Here is a 26102-nt window from a genome sequence, read left to right as displayed (position 1 = left end):
TCTCTCTGAAAATAAATAAACTTAAAATAAATAAATAAAAAGCCAACTTTTAGAAGGGAATTTCTTTTAATATACACTGATGAAAAAATGAAAGTGAAATTGACGTTTTGGCTTTTGGCTTCAGTAGAGAGCCTCTCAGGTAGCTGAGCCAGGAAAGATTTAGATTTCTAAAATCCTAGTATTCCAGGCTATGAAGTAAAGTGCATTCTATAGATGTTATGTCCTGAAGTGAGCCAGGATCCTATTTGTTTCTTTATCAAAGACATCAACTTTCATTTCTTTGTTTAATACTGACCCCTATATTATCCACTCAGAGTTGTCTACTGTCATAATAATTTGATCTTTACATACAGCCTTCTCTGTTTAGACTAGGAGCAAAGTTGTTCTGAAGATTCTAATCTATTATGTTGTCTTATTGAAGACAAAACTCCACTAAATAACTTTAAGTGTGTGTTTTCTTTTATTTATCACTGGTTGTGAATAGAATGCTAGAGTTCAGGCTTAGCTGTTATTAACTTCCAGTGACCTTGTGTGCTCAGGCTTTCTCCCTGTACATTTCAATTTTCTCCATCTGTAAAATGAGATGGGCCACATGATCTTGCATTTGGCAATAGTTTCTCAAATATGACACCAAAAGCACAGACAAGAAAAGAATAAATAGATAAATTGGACTTGACTAAAATAAAACACTTTTGTGCATTAAAAAAAAAAAAAAAAAAACACTATCAGGGGCACCTGGGTGGCTCAGTTGGTTAAGCATCTGACTTCAGCTCAGGTCATGATCTCACAGTTCGAGAGTTCGAGCTCTGAGTTGGGCTCTGTGCTGACAGCTGGGAACCTGGAGCCTGCTTCAGATTCTGTCTCCCTTTCTCCCTGCCCCTCCCCCACTCACACTCTGTCTCTCTCTCTCTCTCTCTTTCTCTCTCTCAAAATAATAAATAAGCTTAAAAAAACCACTATCAAATGAGTAGAAAGACAATCCACAGAATGGGAGAAAATATTTTCTAGCCATATATCCAGGGTATATAAAGAAGTCCTACATACACGTCAATAATGATAATAAATAATTTTTTTTTAAATTAAAAAAACTCCTACAACTCAACAGTTTAATTTTTTTTTTCAACGTTTATTTATTTTTGGGACAGAGAGAGACAGAGCATGAGCAGGGGAGAGGCAGAGAGAGAGGGAGACACAGAATCGGAAACAGGCTCCAGGCTCTGAGCCATCAGCCCAGAGCCTGACGCGGGGCTTGAACTCACGGACCGCGAGATCGTGACCTGGCTGAAGTCGGACGCTTAACCGACTGCGGCACCCAGGCGCCCCCAACTCAACAGTTTAAAGATGAGCAAAGGACTTGAACGGAAATTTCTCCCGAAAAGATATAAAAAATGACTAATAAGCATATGAAAAGCCGCTCAACATCGTTGGTCATAAGGTAAATGCAAAACAAAACTACAATGAGATAATATTTCACACCTACCAGGATAGCCATAAAATTAAAAGACAAAATTAAAAAATTAAAAAATTAAAATTAAAAAATTAAAGACAAAATCAGAAAATAAGAAGTATTGGTGAAGATATGGAGAAATGGAACCCTCAAACATTGCTGGTGGTGATATAAAGTGGTCCAGCTACCATGGAAAACAGCATGGCAGTTCCTCAAAACTTTGTATCATAGAATTACCATATGATCGAGCAATTCCATTCCCAAGTTATATACTCCAAAGTATTGAAAGCACAAAGTCAAATACCTGAATGAAAGTGTTTATAGTTGCTGTTCATAATAGCCAAAAGGTAGAAACAACCAAATGTCCATTAACTGATGAACGAATAAACAAATTATGGTATATCCATACAATGTAGTATTATTCAGCCATGAAACAGAATGAAGTACTGATATGAGCTACAACATGGGTGAAACTTGAAAACATTATTCTAAAAGAAGCCAAAAACAAAAGGACAAAAGCGCATAATTCCACTTAGGACATGTGAAATATCAATAGGCAAATTCAAAGAAACAGAAAAGTGATTAATAGGAGGGGGCAATGGGGAGTTATCACTTACTGGGTAGTTTCCATGTAGGGTGATGAAACATTTTGGAAATAGATAATGGTGAAGTGAACGCCATCAATTTAACGCCACTGGATTGTATGCTTAAAAATGGTTAAAATGGAGGGTGCCTGGCAGGCTCAGTCAGTGGCGACTCTTGATCTCTGGATTGTGAGTTAAGGCCCCACATTGGGTGTAGGGATTACAAAAGAATAAAATCTTTTTAAAAAATGGGTTTAAATGGAAAATTTTGTTATTTACATTTTTCCACAATTAAGAAAAAATAAAAATAAAAAGAGTTGGTCCTAGGATCAGTTAATCTCTAAGTAGGGTGGCTTATTTAAGTTCCAGAACAGCCCACACTTACAACTGTTGTACCAATCGTTAATTATTAATGGTATCCTCTTAGACTCTGAAAGCTGTCTAGTTTGGATAATAAATTATATAGTCATCCTATCTCTAAGGATCTCTAATTTTCAATGGTTCTGAGATCCTAACCACGGGCATTAGGACCTTGGAAAGGCTTCATGATGACATCATCTCTAGAAAACTAAAACCCACCGGCCTCCAGGCAACTGAAGGCAGTGCGGGAGCCGTGAGCACTTCATACAAGCGCCTAGCTCCCAAGCGATCAATCAACTCTTTCCTTTGGGTTCCCAAAGCGCACGGCAGAGAAACACTGGGAGAGTACGGCGATAGTGGATAGAGCCAACAGCCCCACCCACCTCCGCCCCGCCACTCTCAGCATGGCTGCCCCTGTGGAAGTGGGCGAGGGAGCGGCCCACCTATCTCGGGCCTCAGAGGGGCGGGCCCCGGAAACCAAAGGGCTTCAACGGACCAGTGGGGAGAGACAAGGGGCCGGAACTAGCGAGGGCGTCGGCTGCAGGGCAGTGAGGGATGGGGGGGGGGGGGGGGGGTTCTTGGGCCAGGCTGGACTTGAGCGCGTGTTGTGGTTGCCACGTTATCCCCAGCTTTTGCTGCTGGATTTTGCCCTGTTGGATGCCACCGTCAGAGCTTCCGGTTTGAATTCCAGCTGAGTTGATCAGTCTCCACCCTATTCAGTGCCTGTCCCTCCCCTGCAAAGCCACCCCTACTCAAAGCCCAGCTGTCCCCTCCCACTCCTTTAAGATGACTCATCTCAACATCCCATCTCTGAGACAAATTGACGACTCCAGGTGTGGCCTGACGCTTTTTAACTTAAAACAAATTTTTTCCTGATTATAAAAATATACGCATAATTTAAAAGATTGTGATGAAACAAAAATGATTTATTACTCCACCAACCAAACTCGATCAAGATTACAGTTTATCATTCTTCCTTTTTTTGTTCAACTGTGTATCTGTTTTAACACAATTGGGACAATGCTGCATAAAATTATCTATTGTTGTTACATACTATTTTTCTTTGTCATTTTAATTATAGGCATAGTATAAACTATTCCATGGATGAATGAGCCATAATTTTCATATTCCCCCAATGAGCTTTTTAAATTTTTTTAAATGTTTATTTTTGAGAGAGAAAGTGTGAGCAGGGAGGGGCAAAGAGAGAGGGAGACAGAATCCTAAACAGGCTCCAGGCTCTGAGCTGTCAGCACATAGCCCAATGTGAGGCTCAAACTCATGAACCACGAGATCATGACCTGAGTCCAAGTCCCGCCAAGTCACAACTGACTGAGCCACCCAGGCACTCCTTCCCCAATGGCTTTTTAAACACTTGGAACTTTAAGTGAATAATCAGTTGGAGGTGGGGCAGGTAGAGGAGAGATAGCTAAGAGCTGGGGTATTCCACAACTTCATCCTCCACAAGATGTAAGGATGTAAGTTGTTCCACAAGAATTAGATTTTAGAGCGTTCAGAGATGTTACAGTCTTAGGATTCTAGAGTATTACAGTCTTGAGAAACTCAGAATCATTAAATCTCAGAGTGGTAAGAGTGCTGAAGAAACAAATCCAGACTTTCACCAAGGCAGAGTATCCAGAGTTGGAAGGCCTGGCTTCCTCTTAGCCAGACTTGAATCATTTATTCACTTGGACTAAGCCTTAGTTTCTTCATCTGTAAAATGGAAATAACAACCACAGAATTTTTCTTTAACTGGTTATAGTCTACTATGGCAGAATAAAGGAATCCATGGTCATTAGAGATGGAAGGACTTTAGGAATATATGTGTGTGTGTGTGTGTGTGTGTGTGTGTGTGTCTGTATAGTGTATTTATTGTATTATATGTATAACAATGGATAAAAAGGAACAACTTCTAGATAAAGAAGAAAGCAAGAGTTTGGGAGGGTAGCCCCATTCACTTGGCCTTTTCCTCTTCTTAGAGCTTCTAATGCATCACCCTCCTTTTATAGATTTCAGTACGTAGATTTGGGTACAGATTTGAGGTGTATACAGTGGAAATGACTTTCTCTATGTCACATACTGGTAGTTTTTCTTAATTTTTATCTATTTTTGAAAGAGAGAGAGACAGAGGATCTGAAGCAGGCTCGGCGCTGACAGCCCAGAGCCTGATGCGGGGCTCGAACTTACGTACTGTGAGATCATGACCTGAGCTGAAGTCGGACACTTAACCAACTGAGCCACCCAGGCACCCCTAGTTTTTCATGATCTCCAGTTCTTTCCCTGAACATGAACTATTTCCTAAAACATAAGAATGTGTATAAAAGACTGAGATTGCAGGAATAAAAGCATTAACACCAAAGGAAAAATAGGTTACAGACATGAACAGGCAATTCACAAAGGAAATACAGTTGAGTAACAAAGCATGGAGGAAAGGTTCAACCATACTAAAAACTGAAAAAGAAAACATGATTTATGAACAACCAATTCTCAAAGATTTAATTTTATTGAGATATAACTGATATATAACATTATATTAGTTTCAGATACATAACATAATGATTCAACATATGTATATATTGTGAAATGATCACCATAATAAGTTTAGTTAGCATCCATCACCACACCTAATTATAAATTTTTTTCCTTATGATGAGAACTTTTAAGATATACTCTCTTAGCAACTTTCAGATATACCAAAAGCATTATTAACTAGAGTTAATACATTACGTTACCTTACAATCCTAGGACTTACTTATTTTGTATCTGGAGTGTATTTTTTTATGTTTATTTATATATTTTGAGTGTGTGTGTGTGTATGTGCACGCTTTTGCACTAGTGGGGGAAGGGCAGAGAGAGGAAGAGAGAGAATCCCAAGCAGGCTCTATGCTATCAGCAGATCAGCGAATGGGCACCCCTATTCACAAAGATTTTTGATATACTTCCACGAAGTATACATTCACAAATATTTTTGATTTTTACTTACCAAATTTGGAAAGTTTTCAAATATATTAATATTCAATGCTTGTGAAGATGTGGCAAAAACAGGATTTGGTGCCTCTGAAATAAAGTTTGGCAAACGCAACAAAAGTCTCAAAATGAATCTGTCTAGAACTAATTCTGCTTATCATGATAGCTATCATAAGAAAGTAATCTTAAATATGAAGATTTAGTATAATCTGCAGTACTGGGGCACCTGGGTGACACGGTTAAACTTAAACGTCCAACTCTTGATTTTGGCTCAGGTCATGATCTCATGGTTCCTGGGATCAACCCCTGCATAGGGCTCTGTCAGCATGGAGCCTGCTTGGGATTCTCTCTCTCCCTCTCTCTCTCTGCCTCTCCCCCTGTTTGCACACGCGTGTGTGTGCATGTGCGCACTCTCAAAATAAGTAAATAAACTTAAATAATAATGATAATGATCTGCAGTATTGAAAGTAAACAATTTAGGATCCAAGGATACATTTTTTTTAAGATAGGCATTTTCTTTTTTTTTTTTAAGTTTATTCATTCATTTTGAGAGAGACAGTGCAAGTGGGGGAGGGGCAGAGAGAGAGGTGAACAGAGGATCTGAAGCAGTCTCTGTGCTGACAGCAGACAGCCCCATTTGGGGCTCCAACTCACAAACCATGAGATCATGACCTGAGCCGAAGTCAAAGGTTTAACTGACTGAGTTACCCAGGTGCCCCTCTAATGATACATTTTTTTAAGTTTGTTTATTTATTTTGAGGGGGGGGAGGGGGGGAGTGAGGAAGGAGAAGGGGCAGAGAGAGAGAGAGAGAGAGAGAAAGAATCCTAAGCGGCCCAGCACTGTGAAGGAGGAGCCCAATGGGGGTCTTGACTCACAAACATAAGATCATGACCCTAGCTGAGCCGAAGTTAGAGCCTTAACTGACTGAGCCACCCAGATGCCCCTCTAATGATACATTTTTATAATAGAATATTATGCAGCTACAAAGTGATATTTGGAATGAGTTTTTAATTTTAATTTTTTTTTGAATTTTACTTATTTATTCTTTAATGTTTATTTATTTTTGAAAGAGAGAGCATGAGCAGGGGATGGGCTGGGGGGGTCGGGGGGAAGGACAGAGGATCTGAAGCGGGTTCTGTGCTGATAGAGGTGGGCCTGATGAGCTTGAACTCACAAACTGTGAGATCATGGCCTGAGCCAAAGTCAGACGCTCAACTGACTGAGCCATGCAGGAGCCCCTTTAGGATTTTATTTTTAAGTAATCTTTACACTCAACATGGGACTCAAAGTCAACCCCGGGATCAAGAGTCCCATGCTCCACTGACTGAGCCAGCCAGGTGCCCCTGCAATGAGTTTTTTTTTTTATATTTTTTTTAATGTTTATTTTTATTTTTGACAGAGAGAGACAGAGCATTAGTGGGGGAGGGGCAGAGAGAGAGGGAGACACAGAATCGGAAGCAGGCTCCAGGCCCCGACGGGGGCTTGAACTCACAGACTGTGAGATCATGACCTGAGCTGAGGTCGGACACTCAACCGACTGAGCCACCCAGGCACCCCATGAATTTTTAATAACCTAGGGAAAATGTTTATGTCATTATGTACTGGAAACAAAACTGCCCCTAAAATTGTATGAAGACTGTGTTAAAACTATTTTTTAAAGACATGGATAAAAGAAAAATACAATAAAATGTTAAGATATCGGCTATCTTTGGGTAGTGTAGATTAAAACAAAATTTTCTTTTCTGTCTTCTCCAAATGCTTTACAGTAAGTATGCCCCACCCCTACCCTTTTTAAGAAAAGGCTCTCAAAGGCTCAAGGAAGTGTAGATTATTATAAGAACCATTTACATTTTGGTTAGCAAACCTTGGAGACAAAGGTGTTAAACTTCTACAGCAAGCTCAATTTTTGTCCACAAGTATTTTTGGGGGTGCCTCTGATGTGTAAATGCTATAAAGATGCTGGGAGAAACACATGCTGAATCAGACAAGGATTCTAAATCAGGCAGCATGGTCTGGTAGTCAGACACACAAAAAAATCTGTAAAAGCTATAAAATAGATAATAAAGTCCATAAAGAGAGTATAGGAAAATATGTTGCACAGTTATCAGTGTAGTAGGAGTAATGGGTATGTAACAGAAGTGGTTAGAATGGTAAATTGGAGGAGCACTTGGGTGGTTCAGTTGGTTAAGCGTCTGACTCTTGATTTTGGCTCAGGTCATGATCTCACAGTTTTTGGACTCTGCCCAGCCTGCTTAGAATTCTCTCTCCCTCTCTGTCTGCCCTTCTTCTACTTGTTCTCTCTCTGTCTCAAAAATAAATAAATTAAAAAAAAATTTAATGTTTATTTTTTTAACGTTTATTTATTTTTGAGACAGAGAGAGACAGAGCATGAACGGGGGAGGGTCAGAGAGAGGGAGACACAGAATCTGAAACAGGCTCCAGGCTCTGAGCTGTCAGCACAGAGCCCGACGCGGGGCTCCAACTCACAGACTGTGAGATCATGACCTGAGCCGAAGTCGGCCGCTTAACCGACTGAGCCACCCAGGCGCCCCTGTAATATTTAGTTTTGAGACAGAGACAGAGCATGAACGCGGGAGGGTCAGAGAGAGGGGGATACAGAATCCGAAGCAGGATCCAGGCTCTGAGTTGTCAGCACAGAGCCCGACGCGGGTCTCGAACTCACAGACCGGGAGATCATGACCTGAGCCGAAGTCGGATGCTCAACCGACTGAGCCACCTAGGCGCCCCTTAAAATAAACAAACAAACAAACAAACAAACAAACAAATAAATAAAGAGTGGTAAATTGGAGATGGATCATGAGAGCAATGAATGCCAAGGTAAGGAGTGTGTTGTTAAATTAGAGAACTGTAAGGAGCTATTGAAAGTTTTGTTTGATTTATTTTGTTTGTTTAAATTTTTTCTTTTAATGTTTATTTATTTTTGAGTGAGAGAGACAGAGCATGAGTGGGGGAGGGGGAGGGGCAGGGGCAGGGAGGGAGACAGACTCTGAAGCAGGCCCCCGGCCCTGAGCTGTCCAGCCCAATGCAGGGCTCGAGTCCAGGAACCATGAGATCATGACCTGAGCTGAAGTCAGATGCTTAATCAACTGAGCCACTCAGGCACCCCATTTTTATTTTGTTTGTTAAGTCATAATCTCCATTATATGTGCTTCAAATGACTGCTTTTGGAAATGAACTGGGGTGGGGATGAGACTGAAGGTTTGCAGATCAATGAGAAGGCCAGCACAATAATTCAGGTAGAAGACTGTGAAAGTGGACCTTGGGCAGTATGGAGGTAAAGAAAATGAGCATTCAAATAAAGGTAGAGGATAGCTGGAGATGAAAGTTAGAAACTCCTATCTCAGTAGTTCAAGGAGGTAGTATTATTCTATGAGGAATTTATTTCAAAATCTGCCTCCACACCATGATCGTGTAAAATCTGCACCTGTGTCTCCTCATCCCAAGCTACCAGGCAGGAGAATTGCACTAGAGGTTATGAATAGTTTGCTAGAGTGAAATTATGTTCTTTCTGTTTTTTTGTTTTGTTTTGTTTTGTTTTGTTTTGTTTTTCAGTATACATTTGGTATCTGGTGCAAGGTACAGAAGGAGGGGAGGAGGATGGCCTCTCAGGTGTCCACGTATCCTAGTGGCCCTGTGCTGGCCGAGCTTTGTGCACCAGGTACTCTCCCAGTATCCCTGTGCTAGAGGCTGGGCTGGACTAACCTGAGCACAGGTTCTGGGTTTCTGGAAGGATTGACTGAGTTGCACACCTAGCTGCCTGATAAATGGTTCTTTGTACCCTTCCTTCTTACAGCCTTCTATGATCTCACTAACCACTCGAGCTTCCCTCTTGCAGCCTCTTTCATCATCCTTTCTCCCTTTCTCCAGGGTTAGGTAATCCCTTCTCACTGGGCCTAGCCCTGCACAAGCAGAAAATTCCTGGTAAGGTGTAGGCTGGTGCGTCAGCATCATTCCCTTCCGGCTTTCCTTCTGGTAGCCAGCTCTCTTTCGCCTCTGGCCTTTTATCTTTCGATTTTTTCTTGTAAGTATGATTTTCTTTGTACCAAAACCATTCCAAAGAATAGAAGCTGAGAAGTTCTACCGAAGCTAAAATAGTTCTCAATTGGAGGTAGCTTAATGCATATATTTTTACTTTAGCCATAAACTAGAGCTATTTGGCAATGTTGGGAAATTTTTTATAAGAGGTACCATAGAATTATTACTTTAAAGGAAGTTTAATCTGAGATCAAACATATTCTTCAAAAGGGCCTCCCTTTATTCTCTCTTCTTCCCTAAGGCTTTCTCTGATGTGGCTGTGCTGAGGACTGGAGCAGGGTTTTTTTAAAGCTTTTATAGAGGGGGTACCTGGGTAGCTCAGTTGGTAAAGTGTCCGACTTCGGCTCAGGTCACGATCTCACGGTTCACGAGCTGAAGTCCCATGTCACGCTCTGTGATGACAGCTCAGAGCCTGGAGCCTGCTTTGGATTCTATGTCTCCTTCTCTCTCTGTCCCTCCCCTGCTCACGCTCTGTCTCTGTCTCTCTCTCAAAAATAAATAAACATTAAAAAGAAATTAGGCTTTTACAGAAGGTTGACTTGTAAAAATAAAGCCAGAAAGGCAAAGTTCCTCCATGTTTTTTTGGTGTTGCAAGATCTTGGAGAAATCTAAACTCCGTAATTATCACTAAGAACTTTTAAATATTCTTTCATTCATTACTTCATTCAATATTTGTTGGAGCCTCATTATGTTCTATGACCTGTGCTAAATTATTGGGATACGAGGGGAGCCTGGGTGGCGCAGTCGGTTAAGCGTCCGACTTCAGCCAGGTCACTATCTCGCGGTCCATGAGTTCGAGCCCCGCGTCAGGCTCTGGGCTGATGGCTCGGAGCCTGGAGCCTGTTTCCAATTCTGTGTCTCCCTCTCTCTCTGCCCCTCCCCGTTCATGCTCTGTCTCTCTCTGTCCCAAAAATAAATAAAATGTTGTAAATTATTGGGATACGAAGAAAAATGAAGAATACTCCTTTAAGAATACACTGCTCAGGACTAAGTATGAGATGAAGTTGGGGCTCCTGGCTGGCTCAGTTGGTAGAGCACGTGACTCTTGATCTCAGGGTTGTGAGTTCCTGCCCCACGTTGGGTGTAGAGATTACTTAAAAAAAAATCTTAAAAAAAAAAAGATAAAGTGGACAAATATTAGGAGACCTCTGTCTGGAGCGGGAGGGGAATTTACAAGGCTAAAGAAGTTGGTGCTTCAGTGCACTTAGCCTCCATTCTTATCTGGGAAAAGACCTCACTGTGAGTCCCTCAGTAAAGTTGCTTGTGGCCCAAATTCATGTGTACTGTATAGACACCAGTTCACCAAGTGTTTTTTGAGACTGGCAATGGGAGGATCTCAGCACTTGTAGTTTGCTTTTGGTGTTGGTGTTGTTGACCGTTAGAAGCAACATCCAGAGCTAGAAATATATTGTCATTACCCTGTTTTTTGCCACGTCCAAGTTGTTTAAGCTTAGGCAAGCCACCTATCTTCTTCCCTTTGGTTTTTTATCTACAAAGTGAGAAAACTTACCTATCGTAACTTTGATAAAATTGCATAATGTTCATGTAAGTTGTTTGAAAAGTACAAAACAATAAACACAATAATATCTGTGTTAATCTTTTAGGTGAAAAAAATTACTCCTTTAAAAATTCTCACAATGCAAATAGTGTGTTGAGAGAAAGTGACCTCGATATGGGGGAGGGGCAGAGAGAGAGAGAGAGGAGAGAGAGAGAATCCCAAGCAGGCTCCATGCTGACCATGCAGACCCCAATGTGGGACTTGATCTCACAAACCTGAAAGATCATGACCTGAGCATAAACCAAGAATTGGAGGTTTAACTGACTGAGCCACCCAGGTGCCCCAATAATTTTTTAAAGTTTGTTTGTTTGTTTGTTTATTATTTATTTTGAGAGGGAGAAAGAGAGAGAGAGCGGGGAGAGGCAGAGAGAGAGGGAGAGAGAGAATCTCAAACAGACTCTGTGCTGTCAGCACAGAGCCCAAGGCAGGGCTTGAATTCAGGAACCATGAGATCATGACCCCAGCTGGGAGGATCAGTCAGATGCTTAACCAACTGAGCTACCTAGGCACCTCGCCCCAATAATTTTTTTTAAGTTTATTTATTTATTTTGAAAGAGAGAGCATGCACAGGGAACGGCCTAGAGAGAGAGAGGGAGAGAGAGAATCCCAAGCAGGCTCCACAAACACAGAGCCGGATGCAGGGCTTGATCCCACAAACCTTGAGATCATGACCTGAGCTAAAATCAAGCATCGGATGCTCAACCAACTGAACCACCCAGGTGCCCCATAATCATTTTTTAAAGTTAAGTGATCACAAATTACTATTTGGTTCTGTTATCCTTAGCCCTACTATCTTAGCTGCCTCTCTTATAATATCCACTCATCATGAAGGCAAAACTATCCAGAACATGGACCCAAAAGGATTTGTTTCAGGCAACCTTTACAGGTGGCATTCAAATGTTCTACCCCTTTTCTTCTATTTCTCCCACTGGGGAGGTCAGGAGGAATTTGGTGAGCCTCAATCTATTTCCCACTCTAGGATGATGGCCCAAGAAGCTTCAGGAAATAAAGAGGGGGGTGGCAGCAGGTCACATGCCAGGGAGAATGTTTCTTTATATACACATTTCAGTTAAACTTGAAGTCCCTGAAACATTCACTAGTCCTCTTTTTCAAAATCACACCATGAGTGGGGCACCCAGCTTGGCTCAATTGGTAGAGGGTGCAACTCTTGATCTCCAGGTCATGAGTGCAAGCCCCACATTGAGTGTGGAGCCTACTTAAAATAATAACAATAATAATATTATCAACAATAATAATAATAACAAATCACACAGTGGGTAAATGATGGAAGCAGGGTTGGATCTGAGCCCATATTCTCTGCACATTCTCCCATCTTTATGTGTCTACTATGCCACTTATGGATGTATAGACAAGAATGATGTCATAGAGGTAGGAGAAAAAAAGAGAAAGAAGAATAGGAAGCTTTCATTTCAGTTCACCAGATGCATATTACTATGGGCCAGGCCCTGGACTAGATGTTGGAGATACAGAGATGAATAAGGTACATCCTTTACCTTGGGCAGCTCATAGTCTGTAGGAGGGTAAAGCAAGAAAGCAGGAGCCTTGGTACCTGGAAAGTTGGCCTGTGTTGAGCTATCTTGGTTTCTCTAAGGGAGTCTTAGTTTTTAGAGGCTAGAGACAAAATAAGCCAGAGAAATTACAGAATAGCTGTAGATACAAGGATTTCTGGCCACATCTGTATGAAAGTGTCTTTCTGGCAAACTCAGCAAGCTCATATTCCTTTATAACACATGACATCATCAACTGAGCTTGGAAACAATAATATCCATTCCAACACATTAATAGATATGCTTCTATGGTATCTTTACATCCATATATGCTGATTTCACCTTCCTTTCGGGTCCTAGATTCCTGACCTTTTAAAGTATTCTAGTTGTCTTGAAAAATCCTTGTGCTTTGCCAACAGAATTAATTGTCCCTTTCTTCCTTCCTATCCCTCTTCACCTCAGCTTTCTGCCTCCTCGGAGTGTATGAACAGTACAAAGACAGGTTTTGTATCTTACCAGGTTACATTTGCCTGGCCTAGACAAAGAAAGAAAGAAAACCTATAGTCACCATCCGATGGAACAGAAGGAGCACAGGTGCTGAAATCAGGTAGGTCATCACCTGCAGTGTGACTTATGTTAACTAGGTAACTTCTTTGTTTCTTTGTTCCTCATCTATGAAACGAGGGAGTGATTCTCAACTTCACACAGGCATTGGGGGAGTTGAATGAACTTATATACCTGGAAAGACCTGACCTGGCACAAACTAAGAACTCAATAGTTTTGTTTTGTTTTGTTTTTTCTAAAATCTCAACAGCTTTTAGATACCCCGTGCAGGCAAAAGACAAAACAAAACAAAACAAAACAGTCACTGTGGTGGAGGAGGGATGACTTATCTGCTATTTCTCTAGGCCATCTCTGTGTGGTCCCAATATTTTGCACATAATTCTACTATTTCATTTACTATACTATATATTAATTATTTGTTACTATCTCCTCCACATATTAAATTGTGAGTTCCTCAAGAACTGAGCTCCTATCTGATTAATTTATTCTAGTGGCTAGCACAAGACATGGAGATCTGACTTCTAGCCTTGATTTTTTTTTTTAATTTTTTTTCCCCAACGTTTATTTTTGGGACAGAGAGAGACAGAGCATGAACGGGGAGGGGCAGAGAGAGAGGGAGACACAGAATCGGAAACAGGCTCCAGGCTCTGAGCCATCAGCCCAGAGCCTGACGCGGGGCTCGAACTCACGGACCGCGAGATCGTGACCTGGCTGAAGTCGGACGCTTAACCGACTGCGCCACCCAGGCGCCCCTAGCCTTGATTTAAAAGCTGATTGAGGGGTGCCCGCTGGCTCATTCGGTAGACCATGCAACGCTCGATCTTGGGGTTGTGAGTTTGAGCCTGATGTTGGGTTTAGAGATTACTAAAAGAAAGAAGTAAACTTAAAAAAAAAAAATAGGTAAAAGCTGATTGACTCTAAGTGAGGCTTTCTGACATTCAATTGCTTCATAATAATTTTTTAATGTTTATTTTATTTTTGACAGAGAGAGACAGAGCATGAGTGAGGGAGGGGCAGAGAGAGAGGGAGACACACAATCCAAAGCAGGCTCCAGGCTCTGAGCTGTCAGCACAGAGCCCGACACGGGGCTCGAACTCACAGACCGCGACATCATGACCTGAGCCGAAGTCAGACACTCAACCGACTAAGCCACCCAGGCACCCTGTTTGCTTCATAATAATTGATAACTGCCTTCTATTAAGTGACCACTATGTGCAATGCTGTATGCTCAGAGCATCACTTAACTATGAATTTGTCCCTTTAGATGATCTCTTAGCAACTCTGCCCCTAAGAGATTAAGGGCTACCTTTGGGGGGCATAGATTTACCTACTTAGCCCTTTGCAGCTCCTTGGAATTTCATCATAGGAGAAATTGATAAAACAATAGGTTAAGGGATCTTGACAGGGTTTCTGACACCAAAGCAAACTCCCTATCACTGAAGCCCCATTCATATTTACCAGGTTTTACATCTTTTCCTTGTTAAGGAAAACAATAACAACAAAATCAGTAGCAGCAATAATAACAGCAACAATAAAAATAATTGCATATTTATTATTTCACTTGACGTTGACTTTATGTGACCATGTACTCCCTTCATACACAGAGTTTATGTGCATATCTCTGTAGTTAGAATCCCTTATTGCTTTATAATTGTTTATAATTTGACTTCCCTACTGATCTCTACCAGCCACTTAAAAAATTATAAATATTTAGGGTGTGCAATATGTTGATTTGATATATATACATAATGAAATGATTATTGTGGTTCAACTAGTTAACATACCATTTCCTTATATAGTTATCTTTTGTGATGAGGGGACCTAAAATTTACTCTTAGCATATTTGCAGCATTCGATACAGTATTATTAATTATAGTTATCATGTAGTACTTTAGATCTCTAAACTTAATTTATCCTGAGTAACTGGAACTTTGTACCCTTTGATCAACATTTCTCCATTCTGCCCCACAGTCCTGCTCAAGCCCCTGGTAACCACCATTCTCTACTCTGCTTCTATGAGTCCAACTATTTTAAATTCCAAGTATCAGTGAGATAATGGAGTATCTGTCTTTCTGTGCCCATCTTATTTCATTCAGCATAATATCCTCCAGTTTCATCTACGTTTTAACAAATGACAGGATTTCCTTCTTTTGAAAGGCTGGTATAATATTTCATTATATATTCACTATTTATACTGTTTTCCATTGTGGATATACCAATTTACGTTCTCACCAACAGTGTGCGAGGGTTTCCTTTTCTCCACATCCTTGCCGAAAGTTAGCTTTTGTCTTTTTGATAATAGCCATTCTAACAGGTGTGAGATAAGATCTCATTGTGGTTTTGTTTTGCATTTCCCTGATGAGTAGTGATGTTCAGCATCTTTTTACGTACTATTGGCCATTTGTGTGTCTTCCTCTGAGAAATGTCTATTCAGGTCCTCTGCCCATTTAAAAAATTCTTGATTTATAATTGACATACCATGTTATATTAGTTTCAAGTGTACAACATATATATTGATTTAACACTTCTATGTACTACTCAGTGGTCACTATGATAAATGTAGTTACCATCTGTCACCATACAAGGTTATTACGATATTATTGCCTGTGTTCCCTATGCTGTATTTTTCATCTCCGTGACCTATTTTATAACTTAAGTTGGTACCTGTTAATCCTTTTCATCTATTTTGCCCACCCCCACCCATCTCCCCTCTGGACCACTAATTCGTTCTCTGTATTTAAGAATCTGTTTATTTTGTTTTTTAGATTCTACAGATAAGTGAAGTCATATGGTTAATTGTCTTTCTCTTTCTGACCTATTTCACTTAGCATAATATCCTCTAGGCCCATCCATGTTGTGGCAATTGCCTTTGTCCATTTATTTTTTTTTTATTTTTTATTTTTTTAAATTTTTTAAAATTACATTTCTTTATTTTTGAGAGGTAGAGAGGGACAGAGTGTGAATGGGGTAGGGGCAGAGAGAGAGGAAGACACAGAATCCGAAGCAGTCTCCAGGCTCTGAGCTGTCAGCACAGAGCCTGACGTGGGGTTCGAACTCACAAACTGTGAGATCATGACCTGAGCCGAAGTCGGACGCTTAACCGACTGAGCCACCCAGGCGCCCCCTGCCTTTGTCCATTTAAAATAGAGTGCCAATGAGAAAAAATGAAATATGGCCTTTTGTAGCAACGTGGATGGAACTGGAGAGTGTGATGCTTAGTGAAATAAGCCATACAGAGAAAGACAGATACCATATGGTTTCACTCTTATGTGGATCCTGAGAAACTTAACAGAAACCCATGGGGGAGGGGAAGAAAAAAAAAAAAAAGAGGTTAGAGTGGGAGAGAGCCAAAGCATAAGAGACTCTTAAAAACTGAGAACAAACTGAGGGTTGATGGGGGGTGGGAGGGAGGGGAGGGTGGGTGATGGGTATTGATGAGGGCACCTTTTGGGATGAGCACTGGGTGTTGTATGGAAACCAATTTGACGATAAATTTCATATATTAAAAATAAAATAAAATAAAATAAAATAAAATAAAATAAAATAAGAGTGCCATTGGGGTGCCTGGGTGGCTCAGTCGGTTGAGTGTTGGTTCTTGATTTTGGCTGAGGTCATGATCTCACGGTTCATGGGTTCAAGACCCACATCCAGTTGTGCCCTGACAGCACTGAGCCTGCTTGGGATTCCCCCTCTCCCTCTCTTTCTGTCCCTCCCCTGCTCGAGCACGTGCATGCGTGCTCTCTCTCTCTCTCTCAAAATAAATAAGTAAACTTAAAAAAAATTTTGAGTGCTATTGAATTGAATTCCTTATATACTTTGGGTTTTAACCCCTTAGCAGAGGTATGGTTTGCAGATGTTTTCTCCCATTCTGTAGGTTGTCTTTTCACTCTGTTGATTGTTTCCTTTGCTGCACAGAAGCTTTTTAGTTTGATGAAATTCCCTATGAGCTACTTAAGTTCAGGGACCATGTAATATTCATCTCTGTATTCCCAAGATTCAATAAAAGGACTGGCACTATGTTATGATAAGTAAATGGTTAATGTGTGTAAAGTAAATGAATATGCAGTGTCATCATTATCTCATGTGAGAAGGCTTATATAAGAGGGAAAACACTTTGCATAAGGAGACTGAGTTTGAAACTCAGCTCTGCTTCAGTTGGTTGGCCTGAAAGAAGTCTCTTAACCTCTTGGAATATCCTTATATCTAAAATCAAGTGATAATATTTCACTAACAGGCTTGTGGGGAATAAATTAAGTGATGCTCTGAGCACAATGCATTGCACATAATTGTCACTCAGTAGAAAGTAGTTATTATCGGGGTGCCTGGGTGGCTCACCCAGTTGAGCATAGGCTCAGGTCATGATCTCACGGTTCATGGGTTCCAGTCCCAAGTAGGGCTCTAGAAGCCTGGAACCTGCTTCGGATTCTGTGTCTCCCTCTCACTGACCCTCCCCTGCTTGTGCTCTGTCTCTCTCTCAAAAATAAATAAACACTAAAAAAATTTTTTTTAAGTAATAAAAAAAGAAAGTTATTATCAATTATTAATTACAAGGCAACTGAACGTCAGAAAAACTCGCTTAGGGCCAATCAGCTTTTAAATCAATGTTAGAAGTCAGTTCTCCATGTCCTGTGCTAGCCACTGGAATGAATTAATCATACAGGATCTCAGTCCTTGAGGAACTCACAAGTATGTGAGACAGTAACAATTAATTAATACATTATATGTTGGATGAAATATCAGAATTGTGTGCAAAACACTGGGACAACACAGATGTGGCAATGAATTCTGCCTGGAAAAATTGCAGTGAAGGTGACATTTACGCCGTGGTTAGGGCAGTCTTGAAGGGATTTCTAGATACTGAGTCTCAGAAGCTACCGGAACCAAGGTGCTGCAGGGATTGAATGTGTCTCGGTCGGATATTGTTACTGGACCCAGGCGAGGTGTTCCGTCAGTGTTTCCAGACGCCGGGAGATCGCTACAGCTTGGGTGGGTCTTCAGCTTGCACAACTACCGGCCGCAGCAGCAAAGGATGAACGGCGCTCTAGGAAAGGTAGGTTCCACGCACGCTGGGCGCGGCGGAGGTGGTGGGGAGACTAGAGGTGGGTGGTGGCCGCCTGGCTATCGCGGCCTCTGCAGACATCCGGGTATGAAACACTGGCGAGAACAAGGTTCTCCCGGCAGCACCCGCGGCTCCTTGCGGTCAAAGCGTTGTGTTTCATCCACTCCTCCCCGGGCGAACACAGCTGCGATTACCCGTGGGCCACGCCCCCTCCGCTAGCCACGCCCCCTCCGCTAGCCACCCTCGCCACCCATTGGCCTGGAAAGGGAAGAGCCGCACAGTGGAAAACTCTTAGAGATTGTCGGAACCTATGCTGGTTCCGACAATGTCTGTGACCTTGAGCAGGTCATTTTTATTTTTGCGTTAAGTAATCAACTTCCAGAGTGTTTTAACTTGGTGACCTGATTAGGATGTGAGGCTACTTGACGATGAGAAAAGGATAATAAGCTAAAATTTTACGTAACAAAACCCTATTTAAATGACTTCAGTAAAACCGTCTGAATCACGGTAAAGGCAGTCCTTGGTCTTCTCTTGCCCTTTTAACAGACGAACAGATTACAAGTGTCTTGTTTTAGATATATCATGATGCTTAGAATGATGTCTTACTTTTAGCAGTTTTTGTTAAAATTGTATTTTAGCCGTTAATTGTAGAGATTATGTCTCCATGATGTACAGATCAGCATGATCTTTGCTGTTCATGGATCTACCAGTAGGTATCTTCGGGTGGGCCCTGAATGTCTTTAGGCTTGTTTCCTTAATGGTGCACACCTTGCTTCTTTATGAAATAACTCACTGATGTTCACCTCAGCCTAACTGTGAGAATTTGGCCAGATCTGGTGAAAGGATAATAGAAAAAAATCAGGAAGTTTCAAAATTCCATTGTTAAAGATAGTCAGATTGGTGACTCTGTGCTCCTGCTGTATTTCTTTTTATTCTGAGGACTGCTGAAAGGGAGGGATAATTTTTCAAGGAATACTGTTCTCTACCATTCTCTACTACAGGAGACCCCATGGAAATCTGTCATTAGGGCATCACCTAAAGATTCAAGGGCAGATAGGACCTCTCCAAGTCTGATGCCACTGTTACCTTTCAGACACCTTTGTTATTGATTTTGTTCTTCCACTCTGCTCTATTGCTTTGGCCAGAGAGTCTTCACTTGGAGTGTCCTCACCTTCTCACCACCCATCCAAATGCTCCATCCCTCAGCACCCAGCTCAGGTCTCATCTTTTCCATAAAACCTTTCTGACCACACTGTCTAAAATGTCTCAACTAGCTAGTGTTATCTTTTGGCATCTAATCATATGTAGTCTTGTGACCATCTTTGTCTCAGCCTGTCTGGAAGTGTTAGTTAATACTTTACGTTTATAAGGAAAAGCCATGTGACTTGCATCACACCCGGATTCTATCTCTTTTGAGGTATATGACCTTAGGTGGGTTATTTGAGCTCTCTGTGCTTCAGTTTCATATCTATAGAATGCAGATGATAATGCCCACCATATGGAATTGTTGTAAAGATTATACAAGATAATGTAAATAAGATTAGTTTGTAAGGTGTGAAGGAATATATGCAGGAATATTGATATTAGTTCACAGTTTATATACTGCTTTCATTTGCATAATTTCATTTGATTTTCACAGTATTATGAGATAATCTTGGCAGGCACAACAAATCAGGAAATGGAAGCAAGCTACTGGCACAGTGTCTGGTACATAATAGTTCTCAAATATTCTACCGAATGCCTGAATGAATGAATGCTCTTTTTTTAAATAGGTCAACAGCCATTTAAGTGGTAGAGCTGAGACTGGAGCCAAGATTTTCTACCTCTCCTAAGACCCAACTACTTTTCCTTTTTCATTCCTCATTTCACAGATGAGGAGAACCAAAACCTTCCTTAACCTTCCCAGTCCTTTCCATCTTTGTGACCTGTACAGCCCATTACACTGCTCTCACATTGCAGTGTAATAATTTGCACATCTCCTGCCTTCACTAGAAAGATTTGACAGTAGGCAACTGTATTTTTTTTTTAACGTTTATTTATTTTTGAGACAGAGAGAGACAGAGCATGAACGGGGGAGGGGCAGAGAGAGAGGGAGACACAGAATCGGAAGCAGGCTCCAGGCTCTGAGCCATCAGCCCAGAGCCTGACGCGGGGCTCGAACTCACGGACTGTGAGATCGTGACCTGAGCTGAAGTCGGACGCTTAACCGACTGAGCCACCCAGGCGCCCCAACTCTATTTTCTTTATGTCTATATGTACCCAGCCCACAGTGTACTTGGCCTAAAGTAGCTCCTGATAAATATTGAGTGAATAAGTGACTGAACAAAAATTGACATTACATGCAAGTAAATGGTAGAGCTGGGACTAGAACTTCAGACTCTTAGCTCAGTGTTCTTTCCTTAGGAGCCCGAGGAGTTTTTAGCTTACAGTCATCTCCCATTTTAGATGAGTGAAAAGCCCTGCTTTAGTGGAATAAAACAGGGTGGGATTACATACCTCTTTGGGTCAATAGAAGTAGTAAGTAGAAGTAGTGTTAAGACCATAATGCTTGGGGCGCCTGGGTGGCGCAGTCGGTTGGGCGTCCGACTTCAGCCAGGTCACAATCTCGCGGTCTGTGAGTTCGAGCCCCGCATCAGGCTCTGGGCTGATGGCTCGGAGCCTGGAGCCTGTTTCCGATTCTGTGACTCCCTCTCTCTCTGCCCCTCCCCCGTTCATGCTCTGTCTCTCTCTGTCCCCCCCCCCCAAAAAAAAAAAAAAACCGTTGAAAAAAAAAGACCATAATGCTGATATTCATCAGACCCCAGAAAACATACTGATTGATCAAGATGGCAGGATGATGTCTGTGCAAGTCAGAACATACCAGGGAATGAGTAATGACTCACCTGTGGAGTTACTTTACACATAAAATGGATGGTCCTGGAATATCAGGCTTAGGTCTGAATGTCACTCACCCTGAGATTACTGTTCTTCCCTCTGGGATTACCATACCTCTGAACCACAAGGATATGGTTAGGTGAGGTGTGGTGATCACAAAAGGTATGCCAGAAGGAGCAACCTTGGGTACTGATCTCATTGTAAGATGTTTTCAACTAAAAACATTGAAGTCTAACATGGGGTAGAGTTCATGTAAACAAAGAGCAGTGAGGACTGAAGCAAATGACAAACCAACAGACATGAATTAGGAGGACATAAATTGTGACATAGGAGGGCACACGTTTCAGGGTGCCTAGAAAGGCAGGGAGTCCCAAAGCCCAGGAAAGTGGTTAGGAAGTTGGCTATTTTCTGGTTACTATTAGACTGTAAGCTCTGCAGGACAGGGATATTTTACTATTTTGTTCATGGTTTTCTCCTTAACACCTGTCACACACTAAAGTACATATTGTTTAATAAATGAGGAGCTGAACAATCACCACATCATCATCACTGCTACCAATTTGATCATTAACAATGTGCCTTGCACTTGCTAAGTCCTTTTTATTTATTATCTAATTTAATCGTATCAACAATTCTTATGAGATAAATATTTTTATAACCTCTTTAAAGATAAGGAAATGAGGTTTGGATGGATTTATTAATTTAATCAGCAGATGTTTACTGACCACCCACAATGTGCCAGAGTATGGTAGGTGTTGGGATGTAGCAGTTTCCTGTCTTCATGGAGCTTATATTCTTAGCAAAATAGACAGGCCAATTAAGCATATAACTACTTAATTAATTGTGATAAATGCCCCAAAAGAGATTCTGGGTGCTATGTGAGTGTATAACAGCAGGATCCAGGTACATCTGAGCAGTAAGGAAAGTTTTCTTGAGGATGTTACATGACTAAGACTTAAAGAATGCTAGAATTCAGACAGAGAGAGTATGTGCAAAGGCCCTGAAATGAGAACACGTTTGGAGTTCCAGAGGGCCCAGAAGATATTGGGAATGAGAGAAGCAGTGGGACTTGAACCAAGGGAGAATGTGCAGAGAAATGTGGGGATGAGACTTGGGGAGATGGTAGGGGATTGGACTTAAATTTCAGGTAACCACAGGTATTTTGAAACAGTTTAGCCCTGGAGGAAGGTAGGAAATTGGGCTTAATAAAGGTCAACTGTGGCCTAGAAGTACCATCCAGCAGTTTTGGTGGAAGGCCAGATGTTTCTTTCTTTTTAAAAAAATTGAGATATCATTCATATACCATAATATTTGCCCTTTTAAGATGGACAATTCAGTGGTGTTTAGTATATTTACAGAGTTGTGCAGCTATCATCAAAATCTAATTCCAGAACATTTTCTTCTCTGCAAGAAGAAACTCTGTACCCATAAGCAGTCATTCCTCATTCACCCCACTGCCCATCCCCATGTAATCACTGATCTGCTTGCTGTCTGTATGGATTTGTCTGTTCTGGTCATTTCATGTAAGTAAATCATAAGTATGCAGAGCCAAGTATATTTTTTAACATTTATTTATTTATTTATTTATTTATTTATTTATTTATTTGTTTGTTTGAGAGAGAGACAGAGAGTGTGCACATGCAAGCACAAGCAGGGGAGGGGCAAAGAGAGTGAGAGAGAGAATCCCAAGCAGTCTGTGCACCATCAGCACAGAGCCTGATGCGGGGCTTGAATTCATGAACCATGAGATCATGACCTGAGCCGAAACCAAGAGTCAGATGCTTAACCAACTGAGCCACCCAGGTACCCTGAAGCAATGTATTTCTTCCTAAAAAAAAAAAAAAAATTAATGTTTATTTTTGAGAGGCATAGAGACAGAGCATGAGTAGGGAGGGGCAGAGAGAGAGGGAGACAGAATCTGAAGCATGCTCCAGGCTCTGAACCGGCAGCATGGAGCCCGATGCAGGGCTCGAACCCACAAACTGAGAAATGATTTGAGCCAAAGTTGGACACTTAACCGACTGAGCCACCCAGGCGCCCCAGAGGCCAAATATTTCTTAAGTGACTTGCCAAAGATCAGACAGCTAGCTATTAAAATGGAAGTTTCAGGGGCGCCTGGGTGGCGCAGTCGGTTAAGCGTCCGACTTCAGCCAGGTCACGATCTCGCGGTCCGTGAGTTCGAGCCCTGCGTCAGGCTCTGGGCTGATGGCTCAGAGCCTGGAGCCTGTTTCTGATTCTGTGTCTCCCTCTCTCTCTGCCCCTCCTCCGTTCGTGCTCTGTCTCTCTCTGTCCCAAAAATAAATAAACGTTGAAAAAAAAATTAAAAAAAAAATAAAATGGAAGTTTCAGTATTTAAACCCAGGTTTGTGTGAATCTATAATCTGTGCTCCTAATAGCCATAAAGACTCAGTGCAAAGATGGACTTGGACAGTCAACATATTAAATATATGAGGAAGAGACTTGGCCAAAGGGAAAACTACAAACAAAAGCAATTTTGAAAGAACTTAGGAAAAAGTTGGCCAGAACACCACTTGCCAGCTGTGTGCTTTAGGCACATGAATTCACCTTTCTGAGCTTTGGTTTCCTCACAGTTAAATGGGGGTAGAAATACCTACCTCACAAATAGTTGTGAGGATTAAGGGAAATGATGTTTGGCATATAGCAGGTGCTCAGCGAATGGTGGGATTATTGATGCCATTATTATTAGCATATGAATTTCATACTAATATAAATTAGTATCATTCTTTTGAGAGGTAGTGTGGTAGAATGGAAGGCGTGGACTTTAGATTCACTCAGACTTGAGTTTGAATTCTTGGTGCCTCTTATCAAACCTATAACTTTGGGCAATTTTCCTAAACCTTTGGTTTTTCCTCTATAAAATGGATGCAATTATCTCAATTATGCCTCTATCAGAGGATTAGTGTAAAGATGAACTGAAATAGTATATGCAAAGTGCTTACCACAAAGAAGGTACTCAATACATGATGTAACTGCTACTTTAAATATTTGTTGATATAGAAATGTATTCTGTTAATATTTGTAAAACAACTTTCAGTTGCTTTCATGGGCCCCTGACTCACTGTTGTCACCACTCACCCTGGGGTTCTGGGTGTGTGAAGATACTCATTCCGTATAGATTTCTCCCCATGACTTCAGTTCTCTGTAGCTGCGCAGTCCCCTGGTTCTTGGCTCCTGAGCTCATGGCACAAGTATTTTTGTAACCCACTGCAGCAGCTGTGTCCTCATTCATTCATTCATTCACTAGCGTCACCACCTCCTCTCCCATTTGCTGTGGAGCTATTGCTGCTTTTCATTTGCTGATTGGGAGGGAGTGGGTATTTGTGGATACAGTCCCAAAATAGATTACTTTTGTTCTGATAAATAATGCCGAGCATTGAGCATCGAGCATCGCAGGGAAGAGGAATCACATTTCCCAGAGCTGAAAGGGAGAGTTCACGCTACAATTTGAATGTCTTCCAGAAAGTTGTCAACCCTTAATCCTGGCTTTTAGATAATTAAATCCTTTGCTTTTGTAGAGACTCAGAAATCTGAATGATTAAAGTGAGGAAAAATCAGTGTCCTCTAGATCTTTCTTCCCATCCAATTCTTCTGTATGAGGTAACCCACTTAATATATTTTCTTCACTCATTTCTATTCTGTTTGTCACGGTTGGTAGACCTTGGGCCTGGAGGAATCTTAGACTAATCTGCTCCAGCTTCACAGAGGGGAAGTACTGGCCAAGGTGTGATGGCTGGTGGCTGGAGCTCCTGTCTCCCAAGGCTCCCCGTTGCCTACCTGCTTTTTATGCTGGCTAATATTAGGTTAAGCATATTGTGCACATAATTACAAAGTCTTTTAGTATCTGGTTTAATTGCAGTTTTAAGGATTGCCTATGCATTTTGCCTTTCCTTCCATCTATTCATATCCTTTCCAGTCTTCATGACCTCACATTCTCTGAGAGACTTTTCCTAAATTTGATCACCCCCAGCCCAATTTCTTAAGCACTAACACATATGAGAGAGGATATAGATGGTGGGAAAATTATGGACTTTAGAGTCAGAGAATTCTAAGATCGTATGCTAGTTCTGACAGTGGCTGTTTGACTTCGGGTAGATTACTTAACATCCCTTTCTTCAACTGTAAAATGAGGTAATAATACTTATTCTGATTCAGATGCATGGTAGGTACTCAACAAAATAGATGTGGGTGCTTAATAAATGGCATTCATTCACTTTCTAATCATTTATTTATTCACAAAAACAAACCTTGACTGAAAGTCTACAACGTGCCTGAGAAGAATACAAGACCTCTGCCCCTGAGGAGCTCTTAGTTTAGCATAGTGGTGTATGGGTGAATCTTCTGGGGAGAATGTTCATGACTTTGAGCAGATTCTCAGTGTCTGTATCACCCCAAACGCTAAGGACTTCTGCTGGCCATCTCCACCTGAATTTCCTGCCAGAGGTGCTTATTATTCGTATCATGTATTTTGTCTTAAATCATATAATGCTTGTGGTATATTGCTTAGCTGTTTATTTTTATTTTCTTTTTTAAGGCTTATTTATTTTTGAGAGAGAGAGTGCAAGAGGGGGAGGGGCAGAGAGATAGAGGGAGACAGGATCCCAGGTAGGCTCTGCACTGACTGCAGCCAGCTGGATGCCAGGCTCAAAGTCATGAACCATGAGATCCTGACCTGAGCCAAAGTCAGACAGAAGCTCAACCAACCAAGCCACCCAGGTGCCCACTTAGCTGTTTAATATAGATGTATGTCTGTATCTCCAGCCATTCAAACTCCTACAGGACAGGGATTGTGCTTACGCTTTTTTAGCAGCTCTGTTGAGATACAATTCATATACCATACAATTCACCCATTTAAAGTGTACAATTCAATGACTTAATATATTCAGAGTATGGGGTGCCTGGCTGGCTCATCCAGTAGAGTATGGAAGAGCATGTGTTCAAGCCCTACATTGGGCTTAGAGATTACTTTAAAACACACACACACACACACACACACACACACACACACACACACACACACAGTGTGCATCCTTCACTACAATCTATTTTAGAACATTTTGGTCACCCCAAAAAGAAACCCCATATCCCTTAGGTGTCATCCCCACCATC

The 26102-nt window shown here is 41.4% G+C and overlaps 1 protein-coding gene across 1 annotated transcript in view; it reads left to right on the top strand.

The window, feature by feature from the left end:
- Nucleotides 1-2795: 2795 nt before the first annotated feature.
- Nucleotides 2796-26102, top strand: part of MRPL48 (mitochondrial ribosomal protein L48) — a 68650-nt gene continuing 45343 nt past the window's right edge. The window contains exons 1-4 of the mRNA XM_019811839.3: nt 2796-2939; nt 8930-9035; nt 9245-9298; nt 17914-18092. Of these exons, the coding sequence (XP_019667398.2) occupies nt 2796-2939; nt 8930-9035; nt 9245-9298; nt 17914-18092 (483 nt within the window). The remainder of the gene's footprint in view (nt 2940-8929; nt 9036-9244; nt 9299-17913; nt 18093-26102) is intronic.

The sequence above is a fragment of the Felis catus genome, chromosome D1 (genome assembly GCF_018350175.1).
Source record: "Felis catus isolate Fca126 chromosome D1, F.catus_Fca126_mat1.0, whole genome shotgun sequence".
Lineage (NCBI taxonomy): Eukaryota > Metazoa > Chordata > Mammalia > Carnivora > Felidae > Felis > Felis catus.
Note: the sequence above shows the minus strand (reverse complement) of the source record. Positions and strands in the feature narration are given on the sequence as shown.